Source organism: Dreissena polymorpha, chromosome 1 (assembly GCF_020536995.1).
Source record: "Dreissena polymorpha isolate Duluth1 chromosome 1, UMN_Dpol_1.0, whole genome shotgun sequence".
Lineage (NCBI taxonomy): Eukaryota > Metazoa > Mollusca > Bivalvia > Myida > Dreissenidae > Dreissena > Dreissena polymorpha.
The window spans coordinates 183,283,158-183,303,317 of record NC_068355.1 but is presented as its reverse complement, the minus strand read 5'-3'; the positions used below and the strand labels follow the sequence as shown (position 1 = coordinate 183,303,317).

The 20,160-nt window shown below is 35.0% G+C and overlaps 2 protein-coding genes across 4 annotated transcripts in view; both read left to right on the top strand.

Annotated features, from left to right (window-relative positions):
* LOC127864178 (uncharacterized) overlaps positions 1-20,160 on the top strand; it is a 677,094-nt gene that overhangs the window by 430,193 nt on the left and 226,741 nt on the right. Inside the window, exons 7-8 of one of the 3 annotated variants that reach the window (XM_052403852.1) lie at positions 14,179-14,238; positions 18,454-19,256. The exons of 1 other annotated variant lie outside the window; for it this stretch is intronic. The gene's annotated coding sequence lies outside the window, so the exon portion shown is untranslated. The remainder of the gene's footprint in view (positions 1-14,178; positions 14,239-18,453; positions 19,257-20,160) is intronic. One more of the 3 variants, XM_052403854.1, reaches the window with a different exon arrangement.
* LOC127864914 (uncharacterized) overlaps positions 11,206-20,160 on the top strand; it is a 229,386-nt gene continuing 220,431 nt past the window's right edge. Inside the window, exons 1-2 of the mRNA XM_052404808.1 lie at positions 11,206-11,227; positions 11,435-12,352. Coding sequence (XP_052260768.1) covers positions 11,206-11,227; positions 11,435-12,352 — 940 coding nt within the window. The remainder of the gene's footprint in view (positions 11,228-11,434; positions 12,353-20,160) is intronic.

The following is a 20,160-nucleotide window of genomic DNA, read 5'->3' as shown; positions in this document are numbered from 1 at the left end:
CAAAAATCAGTTCCAGTCAGTTTATTGAACAATATATTGATTTTCATCGCTGGCTTATTTAAGAATTGAATAGCATTTTTCTGCATTTCATCTGTGTATGAACTGTCGGGAAAATTACGCCTAATTTGCATAAACTTTGATGGCGTTTATTATTAATTAGGCGTATTTTCCTGACAGTTCATACCCCGATAAAATGCAGAAAAATGCTATTCAATTCTTATAATTACAACAATTCTATCGTGGCAAGGGCCATACAAGTCCTTTTTAACCTAGCGTATGAATCTATTTTCAGTTTCGGTTTCATCTCCATCAACCGTGAATATCGTTGAAGTTCGTGCAAAAAATATAACGTCATTCGTTATTGACCAATAAAAAGCAGCATCATTAAGGCCAGAGTTTTTTTTATAAAATGATTTTCAGATTTTTTTCCAAAAAGTGTCCAGTAGGAGGACGGGAAAAAAAAAAGAAAAAAAAGATGGTGACCAAAAATGCACTATGCTAAAAATGTTATGGTATGAAGTTCTTTTAGATTTCATGACCAAAATAATAAATGTCAATGAAATTTATTATGTTCTAAACATTCTCATACAAATATTTAGCAATAAACACATTTATTAACAGACCTGCATTTCATACGAATATAATTATAGTTGCATAATTTTCTTTAAATCGAAACAGTTTCTGTTACAAATGAAAATGCACAAACAAGCAAATATGTCTTTTGCAAGCAATTCCTTTTAAGACAAAATGAACATCTGTATTAAAAAAAACTCTGGCAAAGTCAATCTTCAAATTAAAAAATCTTAATCTGTCATCCAATCCCCTATGTCACTGCCTAGGCACTTTAATATTCCTCTATTAAAACAACATCTTTTATATGTAATTCAAAAATGAAACACGCCAAGTGTTGCTTGAGTATTAAAAGAAAATACAAACCAAAATCTATTAGTTACAAAATTAACAAGATTAAGCTTGTAATGGTTATTTAAAATTGTAAAACACAAAGCTGTACAAGTTTCCCACTACAATCTTATAGCAAAGAGGAATTATGTAGAGATAGAATAACACATTTTTTTTACAATATATGCAGTATGAAACTAAATTAAAATGAATACTATCAACTTATAAAAATACGCAGAAAACATGACACACAGCATAGCATGGAATTATTATTATCATCATCTTACAATGTTATTACCAAACAATGGTTAACATAGTCATGATCATGACACAAGTACAAATCAATGTTGATAGGCCAATGGGGGAAATTTTGCACACATATGCAAAGAAACAATATATTGAAAACGCATTATAGAGTACACAGTATATGTCTCTGTAACGAGCTCTTAATCTGCAGTAAATATCAGGGGTGTGATTTTTCAGCGGATCCGCGGATTTCCGCGGATCGGGTTGTCCTGTATGTCACTTCTGAGATTTGCGTAAATTCGTTTTAAAGAATGTGGGGGAGAGGGGCTACCACCGATTCCGCGAACGTATTTCACAAGCGACCCGAAATATCCGCGGCCCGTGAAATCTCTCCGCATTTTACACTGGTAGATTCTACCTAAGCATTTTTAAAACGAGCCATATAATTGGCTGTCGTTTCCCAATCTTCCAATTAAAATCGTGTTCTTAAAATGCGCTCTGTGGTTTGTTTGCAAATGGCGCCATTGTGAAGAGAAAATTAAGATTATTGAAATAACGAATAGCAATCGAATAAACGACTGACATCACCTAGTCTGATAGGAATAATGAAATGTGTTTGTCAAAAAAAAGACTACGTTTTAGATACAAGCAACACATATTTTGTTAAGAAATGTGCCCACTGAATTTGTGTCACGGAAACCAGTGTTTGCAAATTGGAGTGTAGTCTACTCGCGAAGTAAAACAATTTAGAGAGTATTGTTCGAACATGGAAATAGACAAACATGATTTGATTTTTATATGTCTGTGGGTCTGTGTATAATCAGATTCATATGCATATTCTGCTTTATTAGCCGGATTTTTTTCGAAAAAATCTCGGCTTATAGATTGATGTTGTCGGGCGGGCGGGGGGGCGGGCGGGCGGGCGGGCGGGGTGGCGGCGTGCTCGAAAATGTTAAAGTTCTTATTTCATGGTATAACTTTGGTATGCTTGGACCTAGAGTCTTCAAACTTGACATGAAGGTTGGCCAGGATTAACAGATGACCACTGGTCATTTCAAGGTCATTCATTTGAAGGTCAAGGTCACTGTGACCTTCAATATAAAAAATGTTAAAGTTGTTATAACTTTGGTATGCTTGGACCTAGAGTCTTGAAACTTGACATGAAGGTTGGCCATAACTAGTTAGTAACCACTGGTCATTTCAAGGTCATTCATTTGAAGGTCAAGGTCACTGTGACCTTGAATGTAAAAATGTTAAAGTTCTTATTTCATGGTATAACTTTGGTATGCTTGGACCTAGAGTCTTCAAACTTGACATGAAGGTTGGCCAGGATTAACAGATGACCACTGGTCATTTCAAGGTCATTCATTTGAAGGTGAAGGTCACTGTGACCTTCAATATAAAAATGTTAAAGTTGTTATAACTTTGGTATGCTTGGACCTAGAGTCTTGAAACTTGACATGAAGGTTGGCCAGAACTAGTAAGTAACCACTGGACATTTCAAGGTCATTCATTTGAAGGTCAAGGTCACTGTGACCTTGAATGTAAAAATGTTAAAGTTGTTATAACTTTGGTATGCTTGGACCTAGAGTCTTGAAACTTGACATGAAGGTTGGCCAGAACTAGTAAGTAACCACTGGACATTTCAAGGTCATTCATTTGAAGGTCAAGGTCACTGTGACCTTGAATGTAAAAATGTTAAAGTTCTTATTTCATGTTATAACTTTGGTATGCTTGTACCTAGAGTCTTCAAACTTGAAATAAAGATTGGCCAGTACTAGAAGATGACCACTGGTCATTTCAATGTCATTCATTTGAAGGTCAAGGTCACTGTGACCTTAAATGTTAAAATGTTAAAATTGTTATAACTTTGGTATGCTTGGACATAGAGTCTTCAAACTTGACATGAAGGTTTGCAAGCACACTTAGATGACCACTGGTCATTTCAAGGTCATTCATTCTAAGGTCAAGGTCACTGTGACCTTGAATGTAAAAATGTTAAAGTTCTTATAACTTTGGTAGGTAAAAATGTTAAAGTTCTTATTCCATGTTATAACTTTGGTATGCTTGTACCTAGAGTCTTCAAACTTGACATAAAGGTTGGCCAGTACTAGAAGATCACCACTGCTCATTTCAATGTCATTCATTTGAAGGTCAAGGTCACTGTGACCTTCAATGTTAAAATGTTAAAATTGTTATAACTTTGGTATGCTTGGACCTAGAATCTCAAACTTGACGTAAAGGTTTGCAAGCACACTTAGATGACCACTGGTCATTTCAAGGTCATTCATTTCAATGTCATTCATTTGAAGGTCAAGGTCACTGTGAACTTAAATGTTAAAATGTTAAAATTGTTGTAACTTTGGTATGCTTGGACCTAGAATCTCAAACTTGACGTAAAGGTTTGCAAGCACACTTAGATGACCACTGGTCATTTCAAGGTCATTCATTTGAAGGTCGAGGTCACTGTGACCTTGGATGTAAATATGTTAATATGTTAAAGTTGTTAATACTTTGGTATGCTTAGACCTAGAGTCTTCAAACTTGATATGAAGGTTGGCCAGAACTAGTAGATGACCACTGGTCATTTTAAGGTCAAGGTCACCGTGACCTTGAATGTAAAAATGTTAATTCTTATTTCATGGTATAACTTTCTTATGCTTGGACTTACAGTCTTCAAACTGGACATGAAGGTTGGCCAGCACTAGTAGATGACAATTGGTCATTTTAAGGTCATTGAAGGTCAAGGTCACTGTGACCTTGAATGTTAAAAATTAAAAGTTGTTTTAACTTTCGTATGCTTGGACATGGACTTTGCCATGACTAACAGATGACCACTGGTCAAGAGAACAACTGGTCATTTTAAAGTCTTTCAATTGACAGTGACCTTAAATGTGAATATTTTTTTCATGATTTAACTTTGGTATGCTTACCACTGGTAATTTCAAGGACATTCAAACAATATGTTACTAATTTGCTAATAAAAAAATTGAGATCAAACTTTCCTAATTGTCAATTCAAGTTCATATTTGTGACCTTAAATGTTATTGTTGTTCATGTATATGCATGCATTCAAAACATAACACAAGGTTTGCTCATGCCTTGAAAAGTACTTACATTTCATTTTGACCTTTGAACAATATTTCAGTAATTTAAGTATTGCATTGACAAAAACACGAAAGGTACTTTCCTGTCATTTAAATAAAAAATCCGGCTTCAATGCGGTCATCTCCGACCGCGGAACTCTTGTTATGTTTGTCACGCTGTTCAGTTAACTGAAATAGCTTTGAACTGAGTGAAGATGTGAAATGCAAGATATTGAAAGGTAAACAAATTAAATATATTAATTTAACTCAGTTAATACATCATTAACACCAGAAGAACACTCAAATGTCAGTGATTTTTTTTGATTTTTTTTCTTACAGCCTGTGCCTTTTGGATTGGGAAAATTAGCGCGATAAACCATGAAATTGGGAAAAATAGCGCGATAAACCATGAAATTGGGAAACATTATAAATATGTTTAGAAGAACAGAATTAAAATTATTAAAGTATGTTTGACAGCATTTTTACACTACGCGTCTCGCGATTTTTGCCTAAATCACCGACACGCAGTGGTCATTATTTATTTTGGGTGAAAAATCAACGCGATCTCGCGCGTTTCATCACGCTAGGTCGAGCATAATCACCGTGTATGCTATAAATATCATCACCGCGGTGATTCACCGCGATTCACAGCGCTCATGGTCAACGCGGTGAAGAACGATTTTCCTACGTTACATGTACATGTCTAATCTTCACAGAGATTATAGCAATATGGGATTATTAGCATTGTTGGCAGATATAAGAGAGTAGCCTTTTTAAAATTTCAACATGTATTTCACACCCATGTCCCTGACAGGTTATTTTTGTCTTTTTAAATGCTGCGTATAAAACAAAACAGTGTTCGCACCTATGGGTATGATACTGCAACTGGAGGAGTGATAATTGCGTTTTTGATTATGCAATTAACAGTTTGAAGCCATGAAGAACTCAACTGATTGTAATGTAATCATCGTATTTTCCCCGAGTCTCTCGATTCCCCGATGAATACGTTTCAACTGTCTCAATCACATACATGCAACTTCTTCCGTCTTTATCCATTGCTCGATAATCCCGCATATGCCCGATTTCCATTTTAAAAGCGAATTCTGGTTAATATTGACGATAAGAGTCCTAAAGAATGTCATACACGCTGTATTGTAACCGTTACGCTGTTTCAGTTCCTTCATTATTAAACAATTATTGTATTGTATACTGACTACACACTTAAATGTCATGTACAGTTCATAATCTTCTTCAACGACCAATAAACATCTTAATTTATATTTAGATTTTATGCAACATGTACACATCATTTTCTGGGAATCGAGAAAGTGAGTTTATTTTGTGAAAATAAACCAATATCTGTTTATTGAATTTGTCAAACTTTTTTAGATATATATATATATGAGCAATTCTTATGAAAATAAATATCGTTATTTTAAATGTTTTAAGCAATTTAAGTCTTTTTCTGAGAGCATATATGGGAATTAACTGTGTGAGCTACTTCAAAATGTTAGCAGCCATACAATCATTGTTTTGACAGACGACGCGTGCTTATCTTAAGTTTGTTTCTGGTAATACACCGGATATTGGATGTTTGGGGCTTGATTGGATAATAAAACAAAGACGCAGTCGGCGGTTTTCAGTAGAACTTTTGTACAAACCAACTTAATCAACAGTGCACATGCTTATCTAACATTTAGGGATCATCAACACGGGCCCAAGCAACTTGCATGGACCATAATACACAGTCAGATGGTTACATTTAGTAGCACATGTGGTCAGAAACTAACAAGTTCGAGTAATAAAGCACAGAGATTATGATCTGAAAAATTGCATGGGGTCCGAAATGAAACAAAATGCCACCAAATCAAACGATTCACCGCCTAATTTTAAGTGTAACAAACCATGTTTGAAACATTTAAAATAATGATAATTCCGAATGATCACAGCCTCCATTTTCAAAAGTATAGACTGTTCAACATTGCTCGAGAAATTGTTAAGACAAACGTTTACTAATGTTCCATTAAATTAATTTTACACGCTACTATTTTATTAAATAGATCTAGCAGCCCAAAGCATGGCGATTGGAGACGCGTACATTAACTGAAGCAATGTGTAAATTTAAATTTAGATGCACATTTAAGTCATTTTCTGAAAATCGGGACGAAGTGAAAGTATTTATTTTACAAATAAACCAACATTTGCTTTTATTCAAATGGTCGACATTATTTATATTTGTGTCGTCTGTGTACTTTAGCAACTCTTAAGCAAATAGATATCTTTTATTTCGACGTTTAAAGCAAGTCTCATTTCCGATATTAAACTATGTAAATTTCTTCGGTATGGTTAATGACCTACACAATCATTGACAGATGACATCCGATGGTAATTGTATGAAGTATGCAGAGAAGCTGACGAAATGTTAAAACAATCGCGTAAAAGTAAAAATATCAGGTTATTATCTGTACCTGTTTCTTTCGGAGTGAATACTCGTTGTGGCTGCAGAGAAACTTCCAGAACAAAAGAATCTGTAGCTGCCAACTTTGTTGGTTTTGTGTGAGCCGTACTGTACAATTGTCATTTCAACAAATAAAGATATTGTTTGGAAATCAGGATTCGACATTCAATAAGTACGGTGTTTACTTTCATATTTGAATACATTTTCGCGATCCAATGTGATCTAAGTCTAGTAGTCACCGCGATTTGCGGTGTTTCGCAATGATTCTACAGCTGATCTTTATCGCCAGATGGTCGCAGTGAAATCACGGCGGAATCACCGTGAATCAACCACAGAGTGGATTCACAGCGATTTGCGGCGAATCACTGCGACTTGCCACGTTGGCCCAAACGCGGTGGTCGGTGATTTAGGCAAAAATCGCGGGGCGCGTAGTGTATATTATAAAGTGCTAATTTAATGTGTTCTTACAATGAAGACAATGTTAAGTTAATATCCTTCCACATTCATATTGAACTTGCAATAATCTATATAGATTCTTAAATATACCATTTAATCATAACCTCTTTAACAGTAAGAATTTAATTCAGTATTCTTTTAAATTAAATATCATATGGTGAAAACATTAACAAATATTTATATAAAAAAAACGCTTTAGTGGTCTTGCTATGCCAATGATGTATTAAATAGAGTTAAAATAATTTATTTCATTTCTTTATCTTTCAACATCTCCATGATCTTGCACTTCAATGCTCTTTCAGTAAACTGTAAAGCGTGACAAACATAATAAAGCAGAATATGCATATGAATCTGATTTTACACAGATCCACTAACATATAAATCATATCATGTTTGTCTCTTTCCATTTTCGAACGATAGTCTACTCATCTTAAATGCATTAACTTTGTGAGTAACGGTAGACTAACTCCAATTTCCCAACACTGATTTCCGTGATGCACATTCACTGTGAAGATTTGTAATAAATATTTGATGTTTTTATCTCAAACGTTGTATTTTGCGTTAATTGACACACGCATTAAATTATTCCGTAATAACCATATGATATCTGTTGTTAATTTGAATGTTATTTATCATTTTCGCCGCTCATCGTAAATTTCTCGTCTGCTTGCCGCCATCATGGGCTTGTGTAAAAACAGGCGTTTACAATCGGGATACATTGACTATCGTCGGTATCCTCCGCAATATAGAGAGAGATGTGGATAGCAACGTAAAATCGTATTCGGCTAAATTCGCAAAAAATACGTAAGTCAGTTGTTGTTCGGCGACGACTCGGCAACTCGATCGGCACTCGTTCGAAATTATTGCTAAATAACATTGTAATCTTATTGGCTTTATTGGGAAAATTTTGTCTTTTTTTGGGAAATTTTAATCAAACTTTTAGGAAAAAACGTCATTTTTTGCAATTGGGAAGCAGCCGAATATCGGCTGTAATTTCTGGCAAAAAAAATCACTGAATGAGATTGTTTATATTTAGTCTATTAACTGTCATTCAATACATTAAAAACTGCTGCTATTGCTCACAATAAATACTTGCTTCACTGTTTTCTTTGCATCCTCAGTATGATTAATGTGAAGTTTAACAGGTTTTTATAAAGAAATATTGTTATGAATACAAAAAGTTGTTTATTTTAATGTCTGTTTTTATGTTTGTCATTGCGTTATGCGCGCCATTCGCGTAGTCAAAATCAGTAAACAGAATTTTCCTCCCCTCTGACTTTGCCTCAATCACACCCCTGAATATTTACATTATAACTGAACAAGAATATCTGGATTTATTAAATCGGGGAGCGTTCTCATTATCTCCTCCATAGACACCAAGTACTGGTTCTTCCCAAGAAACGGACTCGATAATGTCCATATCTGCCTATAATGCTCGAAAGGTTGATTGACAGTATAAATAGATGGATAGATCACTGGTGATGGAAAGTGTACGGCAAATCTACACTTCATGGTTATGACATATGAGTTCAATTTAATACATTGTACCTTGAAAAAAGTGGCTACAGTATGTCCTTCAACGTTACATTTTGATGAAGAACAGATCTTTTAAAAGTCACTATTAAAGTCAAATATACCACCTTGCCAAGACTATCAAAACAAATTTGTATTTTATCAATTATAAAGCAATTAACCCTTTGCATGCTTGGAAATTTGGGGTCTGCTTAAATGGCGTCTGCTGAATTGCTTCAATTTAATAGCATTTTCTTCGATTTTTTTTCAAAGAATACTATCAGAATAGCAAACAGTTTGGATCCTGATGAGACGCCACGTTTTGTGGCGTCTCATCTGGATCCAAACTGTTTGCAAAGGCCTTCAAAATTCGTTTCTCACACTGAAAGGGTTAATATAAAAAATAAATAAAATCATTACTTTTGGTCAGCCTGCTAATTGCAATGACAGGTTTGCCAAATAATGAATATATTGCATATATTAAAGCAGGTATATACGATTTTTTATATGTGTTTAATTGTAATATATTGATAAAATATGTTACAATAACACAAAATAGGCAAGAAAAAATATACATTAAAGCCGAATTTCATAAAATGTAGCAAAGACAAATTAGCGCCATGAGCCGATAGTGACGTACATATTTTCCTACAATAACCGAAGCATTCGTCTTTGTATTAGGATCGGAGATAGTGTTCGTGTGTCGTATGAATAGATATCGTTGCATGAATTCAAATAATCCGTTAAACTAAGTTTATATGCACATCGCACATGTATGGTATACATGCTGGCGAATTCGGCTGTACAGCCGTTTTCAATTTCAGATATCTGGCTTATTTCGCATTTTTCGACACATGTTCTTCTTCACTTTTATTTTAATTTAAATTGAAATATATATATAATAATTTTTTTACACATTTTATATAAATTCATAAATATTTGACAAAATCGTATATACCCGCTTAAAATTGTAAAATTTCTTAAATACTTTACATATGGTTTGCCTGGCAGATGGAAGGTAGCAGTAATTCCTCCTCATCGCCATTAGGACATCAAATGCATTTTCTTTTATAATACTACGATCCTGTGGGGTTTGGTACTTTAAAATAGCATGTATGCATTTCAATTCGCTCTCGACCAAAACATTCACTGGCATAGTTGGGTCACACTTAACCTTATCTGTGTCAATCATTGACTTAGACGCTTCAAGTGAAGCGAGTTCGTCGTGTTCGTTAACAACATGTTTGCGCACAACATCGCCAATTGTTTGGCCACTAGTGGCTTTGATAAATTGTTTTGTTGTTGTAGCATTCTGGTAAATAAGAAGTCCAAACCAGTATAAAGTCATTGTGGTCTCGCCACCATTTTGCATGTTTTCAGTAAAAATGATCGATGTTACAAAAGCGCTAATGATACATTTAAATGCGATATCGGTAAACGCTTTAAATAAATCACTTCTCTAAAACCCGACACGCGTTTTGTGTCTAAAACCTGGCTTTTGGCACCCGAAAAAAAAATCCGAGATTGAAATTATATAATTTTTTATTTTTTTTTTGGTTTCGTCAAAAATAAGAGTCGGCGGGTCCGAAAATCATTTTATTAAAAAACTCTGGCCTAAGTTTCGCGCAAAACATTACGTCAATTCGGCAACTTGTTTATGATCAAAAAGTAGCGCTATGAGATTCATCTTTTAATTTGAATACGATGTGGGTTCATCGGAAAATGAAAAAACGGTCACATGAACAAATCCAATCATAATGCAGCATTCATATGAATGTAACAGGAGTTGTAATTATTTAAAAATATTGGGAATAGACTTTAATAATAAGTCATGCCTGTTTTTTGTGGGGTGGGGGAGCATTAATGATCTTTTCTCGCTTGTTCAACGTTAACAATACTAGCTGTAAAAACAATATAAGCAACTAGATATTTGTTCTTAGTACATGGATACCTCTACAATCCAATTTGTTTCACTACTACCTTAATGTTTAACAATTATTAACAAAAATATGGAGTTGTATGAGTTTACCTGATGATAAATATGTTCCTGAATGTAATCAATCTATCCTATCAAAAATCCTTTTTGAGCTACGCTTCTCACAATTAACAAAATAAAATATTTTGCCTATAGGGCCATTACTCTCCTTATGTTAAACAAAATTTAACAAAAATATCAAGGTGCGGTATTTCACATGGTGTTTAATATTTTTTATAAAATTTCATCTCACTATCAGCTGTACTCTTTGAGTTTCTCACAACACAATTAAAAAATTTAATTTCTTTGCTAAAAAGGGGTCATAACTCTGGGCATGTTGAAAAGAAACATATCAAAATATGCAGGTGTGCAAAATATATCAACACAATGGTAATAATTTATGGAAAGTTTCAGTCGACACATATTTTAAAATGTAAGTTTTGTATAAATTATGTTGAAAAAAAACAGAACCAAAATATAGAGGTGCGCAAACTCGCATGCCTGTTTACTGTTCTCGTAAAGTTGTAGGAATAGGTGTTATATAAGTTATATGTAACAGAAAAGTCACGAAGATGGAAGAACTAAGGGAAAAGGGCAAATCTATATACCTCCAGCCTTAGAAAAAAGCTTTCATTTATTTTCCTTGTTTGTTTTTATTTGACAATGTATACTTGTTTGAAGCATTACATAATATCACTGACTATTCCTTGGTATGTACATGTATTGATTGTTTATTTCAGCCAGTGCAGTAAAGTGACTCCAATTAATGAGCTGACCAACACACAGCGCACATACCTACAGGGACTGTTAGTGGAGCTGGAAACTGTCCTGGGAGAAATCAAAAACCTTCAGAGGCCAGCGTTAAGTCATTGCAGGGAACATACAAGGAACATGGGGCACTCATGATAGAACAAATGCGTGGCAATTTAAATACTAATATTGATGAGTGTGGTAATAGTTCTGTGGGTACATCAGGAAAAAGTGAGCAATATTTAAAAGAAGAGATGTGTAGGAATGTTGTTTCTATCTTGAATGAATTCGATAATATTACTGCGAAGGTACTTAACGAGATGAAAGATGAAGTTATAAGCATAAAAGGGTCAGTTACAAGTTCTATTCATAAATGCACCAGTCTTCACAATGACTTGTCACAATTCCATGAAATTGTTCAGAAAATTGGAGATCATAAGGAGCTCTGTCTTATAGCCAGCATAAAATGTAAGCATATAATACAGCAGGCATTGACTCTGCTAGGAAAGTCAGGCAAGGCGTTTAACGTCCAGCGGAAGTCTGTGCACAATGTGAAAATACCAAGTGATTCATATGAATGTAGTATTGAAGGCATATGTGTTCTGACTGATGGGCAGGTGCTGGTTGCAGACTATTTTAATAAGAGAGTCAAGCTGCTGAACCAGCAGTACCAGGTGGTGAGTCACTGGGATGTGAATGCTCAGCCAGTTGACATTTGTTTGATCACACCCAGTGAGGTTGCAGTGGCTGTGAATGACCATGATAGCAAGATACATGAGGTCCAGTTTATCACTGTCAACCAGGGAAAGCTTGTCTCTGGCAGGAAGTTTCAGTTACAACATGAATGTACATTTATTACCCATCACCAAGGAGACCTTTTTGTCACCTCTGGTCAAGAACTGTACAAATACTCACTGAATGGCAAACTGATCTGCAGACTCTACCAAGATAGATCAGGTGATTATACAGGTAAGAATCATGGTGAATCCATCCTGATAACATGTGTATTATGTACAGGGATTTGTCTAGCCATTGTGGACAAAGGAGTCTAGTCAAATTGTGTTATTTTAAATCCATACAATGACAAATTTGGGAATTTTTATTGACTAAATGAACCGAGTTGGGATTTATTTTTTATATCAACAAATATTGACCCATTAGGCCTTTATCTTGTTATTTTGAAAAAATAATAATATAAATTATAGTTACATACTTTGTGAGATGATAATAAAATAAAATTCAGATGTAATAGCAGAAAACCTGCTGATGTATTATAAAAAAATTGTTCTATAATTCATATGTGCCCTTTGAATGCTACAGTACATTGTAGCCAAAATAAGATTCAGAAATATTGATTTATAAACATGAGTAATGAAGTATTTTGACTGTCACTACATGGCATGTCTATAAATAAAAACTGAGTTCCTGGGAAAGAGACACTTTCTGACCCTGTCTTAATTTTGTGGTTGTTAAATGATTGTACATGTACAATATGTTTACCTGTTGATAGAACTGTGCAATTGTTTCAGTTTGTGTAATTGTTTCCATCTGTGTAATTGTTTTGCTTCAATTCATATCTAACTCACCAGTCGCATTTCAACATTTCAAAGGTTATCACAAAAGCTCTGCTACTGAAGTTTATTGTCACGCTTAACTATTGAATCATTGAAATGTATGCATATATTTTAGATGTGTAAAGGCCTCTTTATAGCAGCATATGCGTAATACAATATCACTGCAGTATGTTTAATAAGATTATTTAACATTAACAGTAATTCAATATCTTGATGTTACTCTGTTTTGCAGTAAGGAAGTGTGCTGTGAGTCCCACAGGAGACAGGCTGTACATCATCAGCCAGGGGCAGGACAAGCTTCTCACCCTGGCCAGGGATGGCACACTCCTGGCTACATACACAGACCCAGCACTAGGGCGCCTAACTGGTCTACATGTGACCCCTGCAGGCCAGGTGCTGGTCTGTGGAGTCTGGCCCAACACTGTACTACAGGTGGGCTGGGAGGGAGAGAGTAAGCTGGCTACGCTGGCTACTAAGGAGGATGGAGAGGTGTGGAGCCCAGAGTCAGTCTGCTACAGCAGCACCACATCATCCATCATTGTGGGACAGTTTAGGAACGACGAAATCCTGGTGTTCAGAGTGGAATAGTGTGTACATGTATGTATTAGTTGTTGTAATTAGTGATCAGTATTTCAATGACAATGTGTTGTTTAGCATACGAACATAGTAGTGTGTGATGTTACAATACAACATTAAGTGTGTAGTTAAAGATACAAATAATTTATGTACACATATTGTTATCTGATTATACAATGTGAGGGTTTTTGTTTTGAACATAAGATATAATGCATATTATGTTATGTTGTCATAGGGTTGTGTCATTATGGTCCTAAAATTTAGTTCTTGTAAACTTTGCATTAAAAAACAAAGCATTTTAACAGAAAAATTAATATTTCTACATATATGCACATGTACATTATATATATAGCAACTGAGGCTATTTTTAGACTTTCATTTCTATAAACACCATGCCATGTAAGAAATGTATATGGATTAATACTTTTTTAATAAGATATGACATTGTTTAAGTAATCTTTGGAGGAGTATGTATTGATATTTTATGCAATGTTTACAGAAAGGTAACACTAAATGTGAGATTTATTAATTTGCCATATTTTATGATGTTGAACATGTCTTATTGATTTTTATTACATTTATATCAATGTGTGTAAGTCCTAAATATACATACAAGAAATACATCGAGCTATTCTACTGCTCCAGTTGCTGCTGACAGTCGGGACAACGATGCTGAGGATGTGGGAGACAAGCATGACGCAGAAGGTAAAAGAGACGCTTTGTCATGCCTTTTCTTGGCCACTTTGGGAAAAAAATACAATTTTGGGATTTTGAATTTGTTTCATGCTAAAAGTCCATTGATTTGGGAAAACACATTTAATAAGTTTTAATTATACTTCAAATTATAGGAATAAAATCCTATTATAATAGTTATAAACTTTGTTAGATCTAATTGAAACATAATTGAGATATAATTTTCATAAGGAACAGCATATAACACACTTTGGGTATGGGTCCGTTAAACAGACCCATGAATACTCAAGGAAAAGCCCTGCTTGTGTATTTCCTGTTTATTAAGATGAGGTGGATAAGAATGGTATGAATTTACATAAGGTAAAATATCCTTTTAAATTGTTTGTTTATTGTAAAATCATATATATTCGTCCGCATGTTATTTTGTGGTTAAAAAAAGACTTTCATGGACGTGGAAATTAATGCGTGACTTTCTCAGTTTGGAAACAATAAATATTCAGGGCCCTCAATCTATCAAATCCGGCGGCAGTCCCCCCCCTGAAAAGTATACTTTTTTCCCCTTTTGGGTGGAAAAATTCCCCCTAAAAAAGATTATTTTTTTTTTAATAGGAAGATGTGTCTCATAATCATTATATCTCAATTCTATTTCAATTTAATCTTTTCAAACATACTAAATTATGAAAAATGCAATGAATATAGTGCAAACATGTACAAATGAAATAATGAGAGAGTAAGTAACAAAATCCCCCAAAAAGGGAAACGCCGCGAAAATTCCCCCTCCTAAGGGCTGCGGACCCCTTCCCCCAAAGTAGTGTGAGGGCCCTAAATATGGAATTTGTGTCAGTGTGTTTGTATTCAATTTGTAGATCGTTCAACCCTTTAAATCAATAAAAAAATAATGTCCCGCGAATAATAATGTTTTTGCAGTGTATAAATAAGTGAAGTGGACGAGAATGATTGATATGATTTGATATGATTTGATATGATTTAACAGAAGGTAAAAGGGCGTCTTGTGTATATAGTGTTTTCAGTACAACTTATTTTACTTGATGATCAATTACTCAAACCCTTCTCCAGCTCGATGCTTTCCAACTTCCGATACAGACACCTCAGAAACACAACACGGCAATAATTTCTGTCATCCCCATGCAGGCCTTGAGTTTTTATAAAGCTGTGAGATATTTAATTACGCCTATTTGATTGGAATCTATTCCATCTAATGCCGTATAGAGTCTGTTTGCGAGGAGGTAGTAAGTTTTCATTGTGTATACAGTGTTGTTGTTTTTTTTTTGTCAAAACAGGCCCCGTTACAAAGGAGCATGATTTACATAAAACCACCATTTTTTCACAGGATATTATGCGTTCTTGTTAGTTTCATGGAATAAATGCGTTTTGTTTCATGGAGTTAACGAGTATTGGAAAGCGTAAAGAAAAATAATTAAATGGGAAAATTTGTATGGGAAAATAATTAAAACAAGCAAATTCGATGAATTGATAGCCCACGCCAATATGCTTCTGGACACAAAATTATTATATTTGACACTCAAAACAACATTGTTACAAGATACAAAGGGCCACAACTCCGTTATTAACAGATGGTGTACAATGCAATTTGGCGTGCATCATCCTCTTATCCATATATATACGCATTACAGGTTTCAATAATATCCGCCAAAGCACTTCAAAAATATGGCTCCGGACACACAAAAAGCATTTTTCAAGATACAAAGGGCCATAACTCTGTTATTAACTGATGGTGTACAATGCCATTTGGCGTGCATCATCCTCTTATCCATATGCATACTCATACCAAGTTTCAATGAAATCCACCAAAGCACTTACAAGATATGGCTCCGGACAGACGGGAGGAAAGACAGACGGACGGAAGGACCGACAGACAACGCCAAAACAATATCCCTCCGCCTATGGCGGGGGATGATAAAAAGTAGAGAAACTCGTATTGAGCACCTCTAAACTCACAAATTCGCACTAAAAGAAGCCCAAACACGTTTTAATAATATTATATTTCTTCTTCGATATAGCATATAAGAAGTTTACAGTATATTTACTGTATAATGTTATATAAGTTAATGTTATTTGCTCTTGAAAGCCCTTTATAAATCTAAGCATCGACAATGGAAGCCATATGTCTTATCAGGCATTATTATAATAATTTTCATTGTTTAAACATTTCTATGTGAAGGATCGATCTAAAATTTGGCATGCACATTGAGGATAGATGAAAAATGATAAGGAAGTGCATATTTTTTTGCGTTTTAAACAGTTCAGGTTTTCTTATAGGTAACATTATACTAAATAATCGTTTTATGTTGGGCTGTTCTCAATAAAAAAAATCATATTTTACTCGAGGCCATGTTTTACACTTTAGACTGGTGTTCTGCCTTTATCTCTTGGATATATTGGAAGGGAAAGAAAAGGTGCTCACTACTTAATCCCTGACATATGATAAAAATATAGAGACTTAAGTACAAATTTTACCTGAAAACAGTTACATTGCACTAGAAAATGGCCGGAAAATTTAAGGTGCAAAAGAAGTAGAGTTTGATTTGAGTAAAGTTAATGTTTGGTTTTAACATGACATATCTTTTTTATTGCTTAAATTGATTCAGCTTAGAATGAACTTTCAGTAAAAGTATGGTTATGGTGGTCTCTATGTTCAAAATGTTGCATTTATTTTCTCTTTAATTTGTCGCTTTTACATTGAATTATATAGGGAAATCATTTAGTATATTGTGGCCTTTAATAAATTTAGCTTACACTAACAAGGGAGAGAACTGTCAATATGTACCAGCAGTGAGTTGTTGCCATTAAATTGTTTCATATTTATTAATTTGTAATATGTCTTACAACTTTTATGACATGATGGTTTACTTTGGAATTGTTGTCTAGTGTGAATTTAAATTTCGAAGAAGAGGGGGTATATTGCTTTGCTCATGTCGGTCTGTCGGTCGGTCTGTCGGTCGGTCCGTCCATCAGGTGGTTGTCAGACGATAACTCGAGAACGCTTGGGCCTAGGATCATGAAACTTCATAGGTACATTGATCATGACTCGCAGATAACCCCTATTGATTTTGAGGTGACTAGGTCAAAGGTCAAGGTCACGTTGACCAGAAATAGTAAAATGGTTTTTGAATGATAACTCAAGAATGCATACGCCTAGGATCATGAAACTTCATGGGTAGATTGATCATGACTGGCAGATGACCCCTATTGATTTTCAGGTCACTAGGTCAAAGGTCAAGGTTACGGTGACCCGAAATAGTAAAATGGTTTTTGGATGATAACTCAAGAACGCATACGCCTAGGATCATGAAACTTCATGGGTAGATTGATCATGACTTGCAGATTACCCCTATCGATTTTGAGGTCACAAGGTCAAAGGTCAAGGTCACAGTGACCCCAAATAGTAAAATGATTTTAGGATGATAACTCAAGAACGCTTTTGCCTAGGATCATGACACTTCATAGGTAGATTGATCGTGACCCGCAGATGACCCCTATTGATTTTGAGGTCACAAAGTCAAAGGTCAAGGTCACAGTGACAAAAATCGTATTCACACAATGGCTGCCACTACAACGGACAGCCCATACTGGGGGCATGCATGTTTTACAAACAGCCCTTGTTTTTGTTGTTATGCAGGAAAAACTTGCTAAAAACATCAATGAGCCGCGCTGTGAAAAAATAGGGCTTAATGCATGTGCTTAGATTGTAGTCCCAGATTAGCCTGTGCAGTCCGCACAGGCTACTTAGGGACAACAATTACCTCTTTAAAGGTCTGTTTTGTTGAAAATAAGTATCTTCTTTTGTGAAAATCCAGTATCGTCAGAAAGTGTCCTCCCTGATTTGCTTATGTGGATTTCACATGCTAAAATGGGACGAAAGCTTCTAATATTGATGAGCGGCAATTTGGCTTATACAATTACACTGAAAGTAAAGTAAGAATAATTATTATGAATTTACAGGTTATTAAAGCATTAGCCAACACTTAATGTTTTAATACGAAATGGTTTAATTGCATTAATTTTCATTAATTTCTATTTAGGACAAGGCACCAATTAAATTCCAAATTAGAAATTCAGATAATTATGTTTTGCTGTTGAAAACCTTCACATCCAATCAAGAGGCATATATGTAGTGTATTATACATTGTAATATAAAAATGTGTTACAAGTTCATATCCCCCACTCTAGTGTTGTTGTTTTCAGGTGAGCACCAGCATTGATATCCAGTTGGCCAACCAACAGCACCAGTCCGGCCTGCAGGAGCCCCAATACTAAATGATCCTTTGCCTTCCCTGATCCCTAGCTCCTCCCACTGGACCTCCGGCCACAAAGGGTCAGCATCATAACACAAGTCTGTTCTGCAATAAATCCTCAGCACGTCAAGTTTTCACGCGCTGTTATGAACAGCTGAAATGTCTGTGTTGAGATTTCCCCAAGCAAGCCCGAGTAGTTTTGTTTAGCTCTAGTGCCCGAGTGGGATGAGTGTTACAGAAGCGAGACGTTATAGCAGCACTTATGGTAACGCTAACAGTTAACGCTAACAGTTAGTTCTCACTGTGGACATCATGAAGAATCTAACGAAGGATTAAACGTTGAATAGTTTGTTTAATTCTTTATAAGACAGCTATATATTCAGCGAGGAACGGGAGCAAATCAAGGAACAATCGGAACGATTCATTCAGAAGTATATCTGCTGTAGATAGTTAGGACAGTAGAAGCGTTACGGACTATCCTCAGCGCACAATATATTCATGTGGTGTGCCTCAGACGCGAATTCCCCACATTATTGAAAACAAGTTGCTAAAAAGTCAACACGTACGGTTTTGCACTCCGAGCCCAAAGAGCATCGCATTGAATTGAGACTAAAGAAGGCTTAAAAACGTGACAACAGTTTTGTTGTATGGTACAGTACGCCCTTCGACTCAACCCGAAGTTAATCAGAACTCAAACTCGGCCCTTAACAATATCCGCGAGGCCAGCATATCAGCTCAGCTTCTGAGCTTCAGGTGAGACCTTACAGTGTTATTAATTTTGTCAAAGATTTGGCCTAAATTCAGCCCCATTCCTCAAAAAGTCTACTTTTTTATAAATATTTACTGGTTAAAATTTACAATGCAATATTTGCCAAAACAAGTGTTTGATAGATTGCAACAATGAGTCACTTTCCTTATAAAGCCCTATATGTTGAAACTTAGTACAATTAAAATACAAATAAAAAATTCTAAATTTATAAGTATTTGTGTTCACGTATAACTGATTATGATCTTATATGATTTTTATTTAAATTAGAAACCGGATGTTTGCAAAGACAAAATCACTATACTGCTTTCATATCTTTATGCACACACTTTCAACGCCAGTGACTAAACTTTACATCTAAGGTCTGTCTTACAAAAACAATGGCATAAAATGTAGACATCAACTAGTATCGATTCAATATCACGTACATATAATAGATTTAACCATAATAGGCTATAATTACTAGTATAATGGCCCCTGGTAGCAAGACAGAGTATCATATACTTAATTCACCATAGACTTTCATCTGTTTTTGCATTTCTGTCTAATCAATAGGCAATACGTGTTTGATCAAGTACTCATATACTTACAGTATTGTTTCTTATGACTTGTTGTATTGTCTAACATTTAAAGTTGTTTAGTCTCGCGTAATAGTTGTGCACATTTAAATGTGTACAGTCTCATATTTTAAGTTGTTCAGTGTCATGTTAAAAGTTGTATTGTTTTACAGTTAAAGTTGCCGAGTATCACATTTAAAATTATGTAGTCTTACATTTAAAGTTGTTAATTCTCACATTTAAAGTTGTAAAGGTTCACAATGAAAGTTGTTGTAGTCAAAACTATTAAGGGGGAAAGTCTGGCACTTAAAATTACTGAAGTCATGCCTGTTTT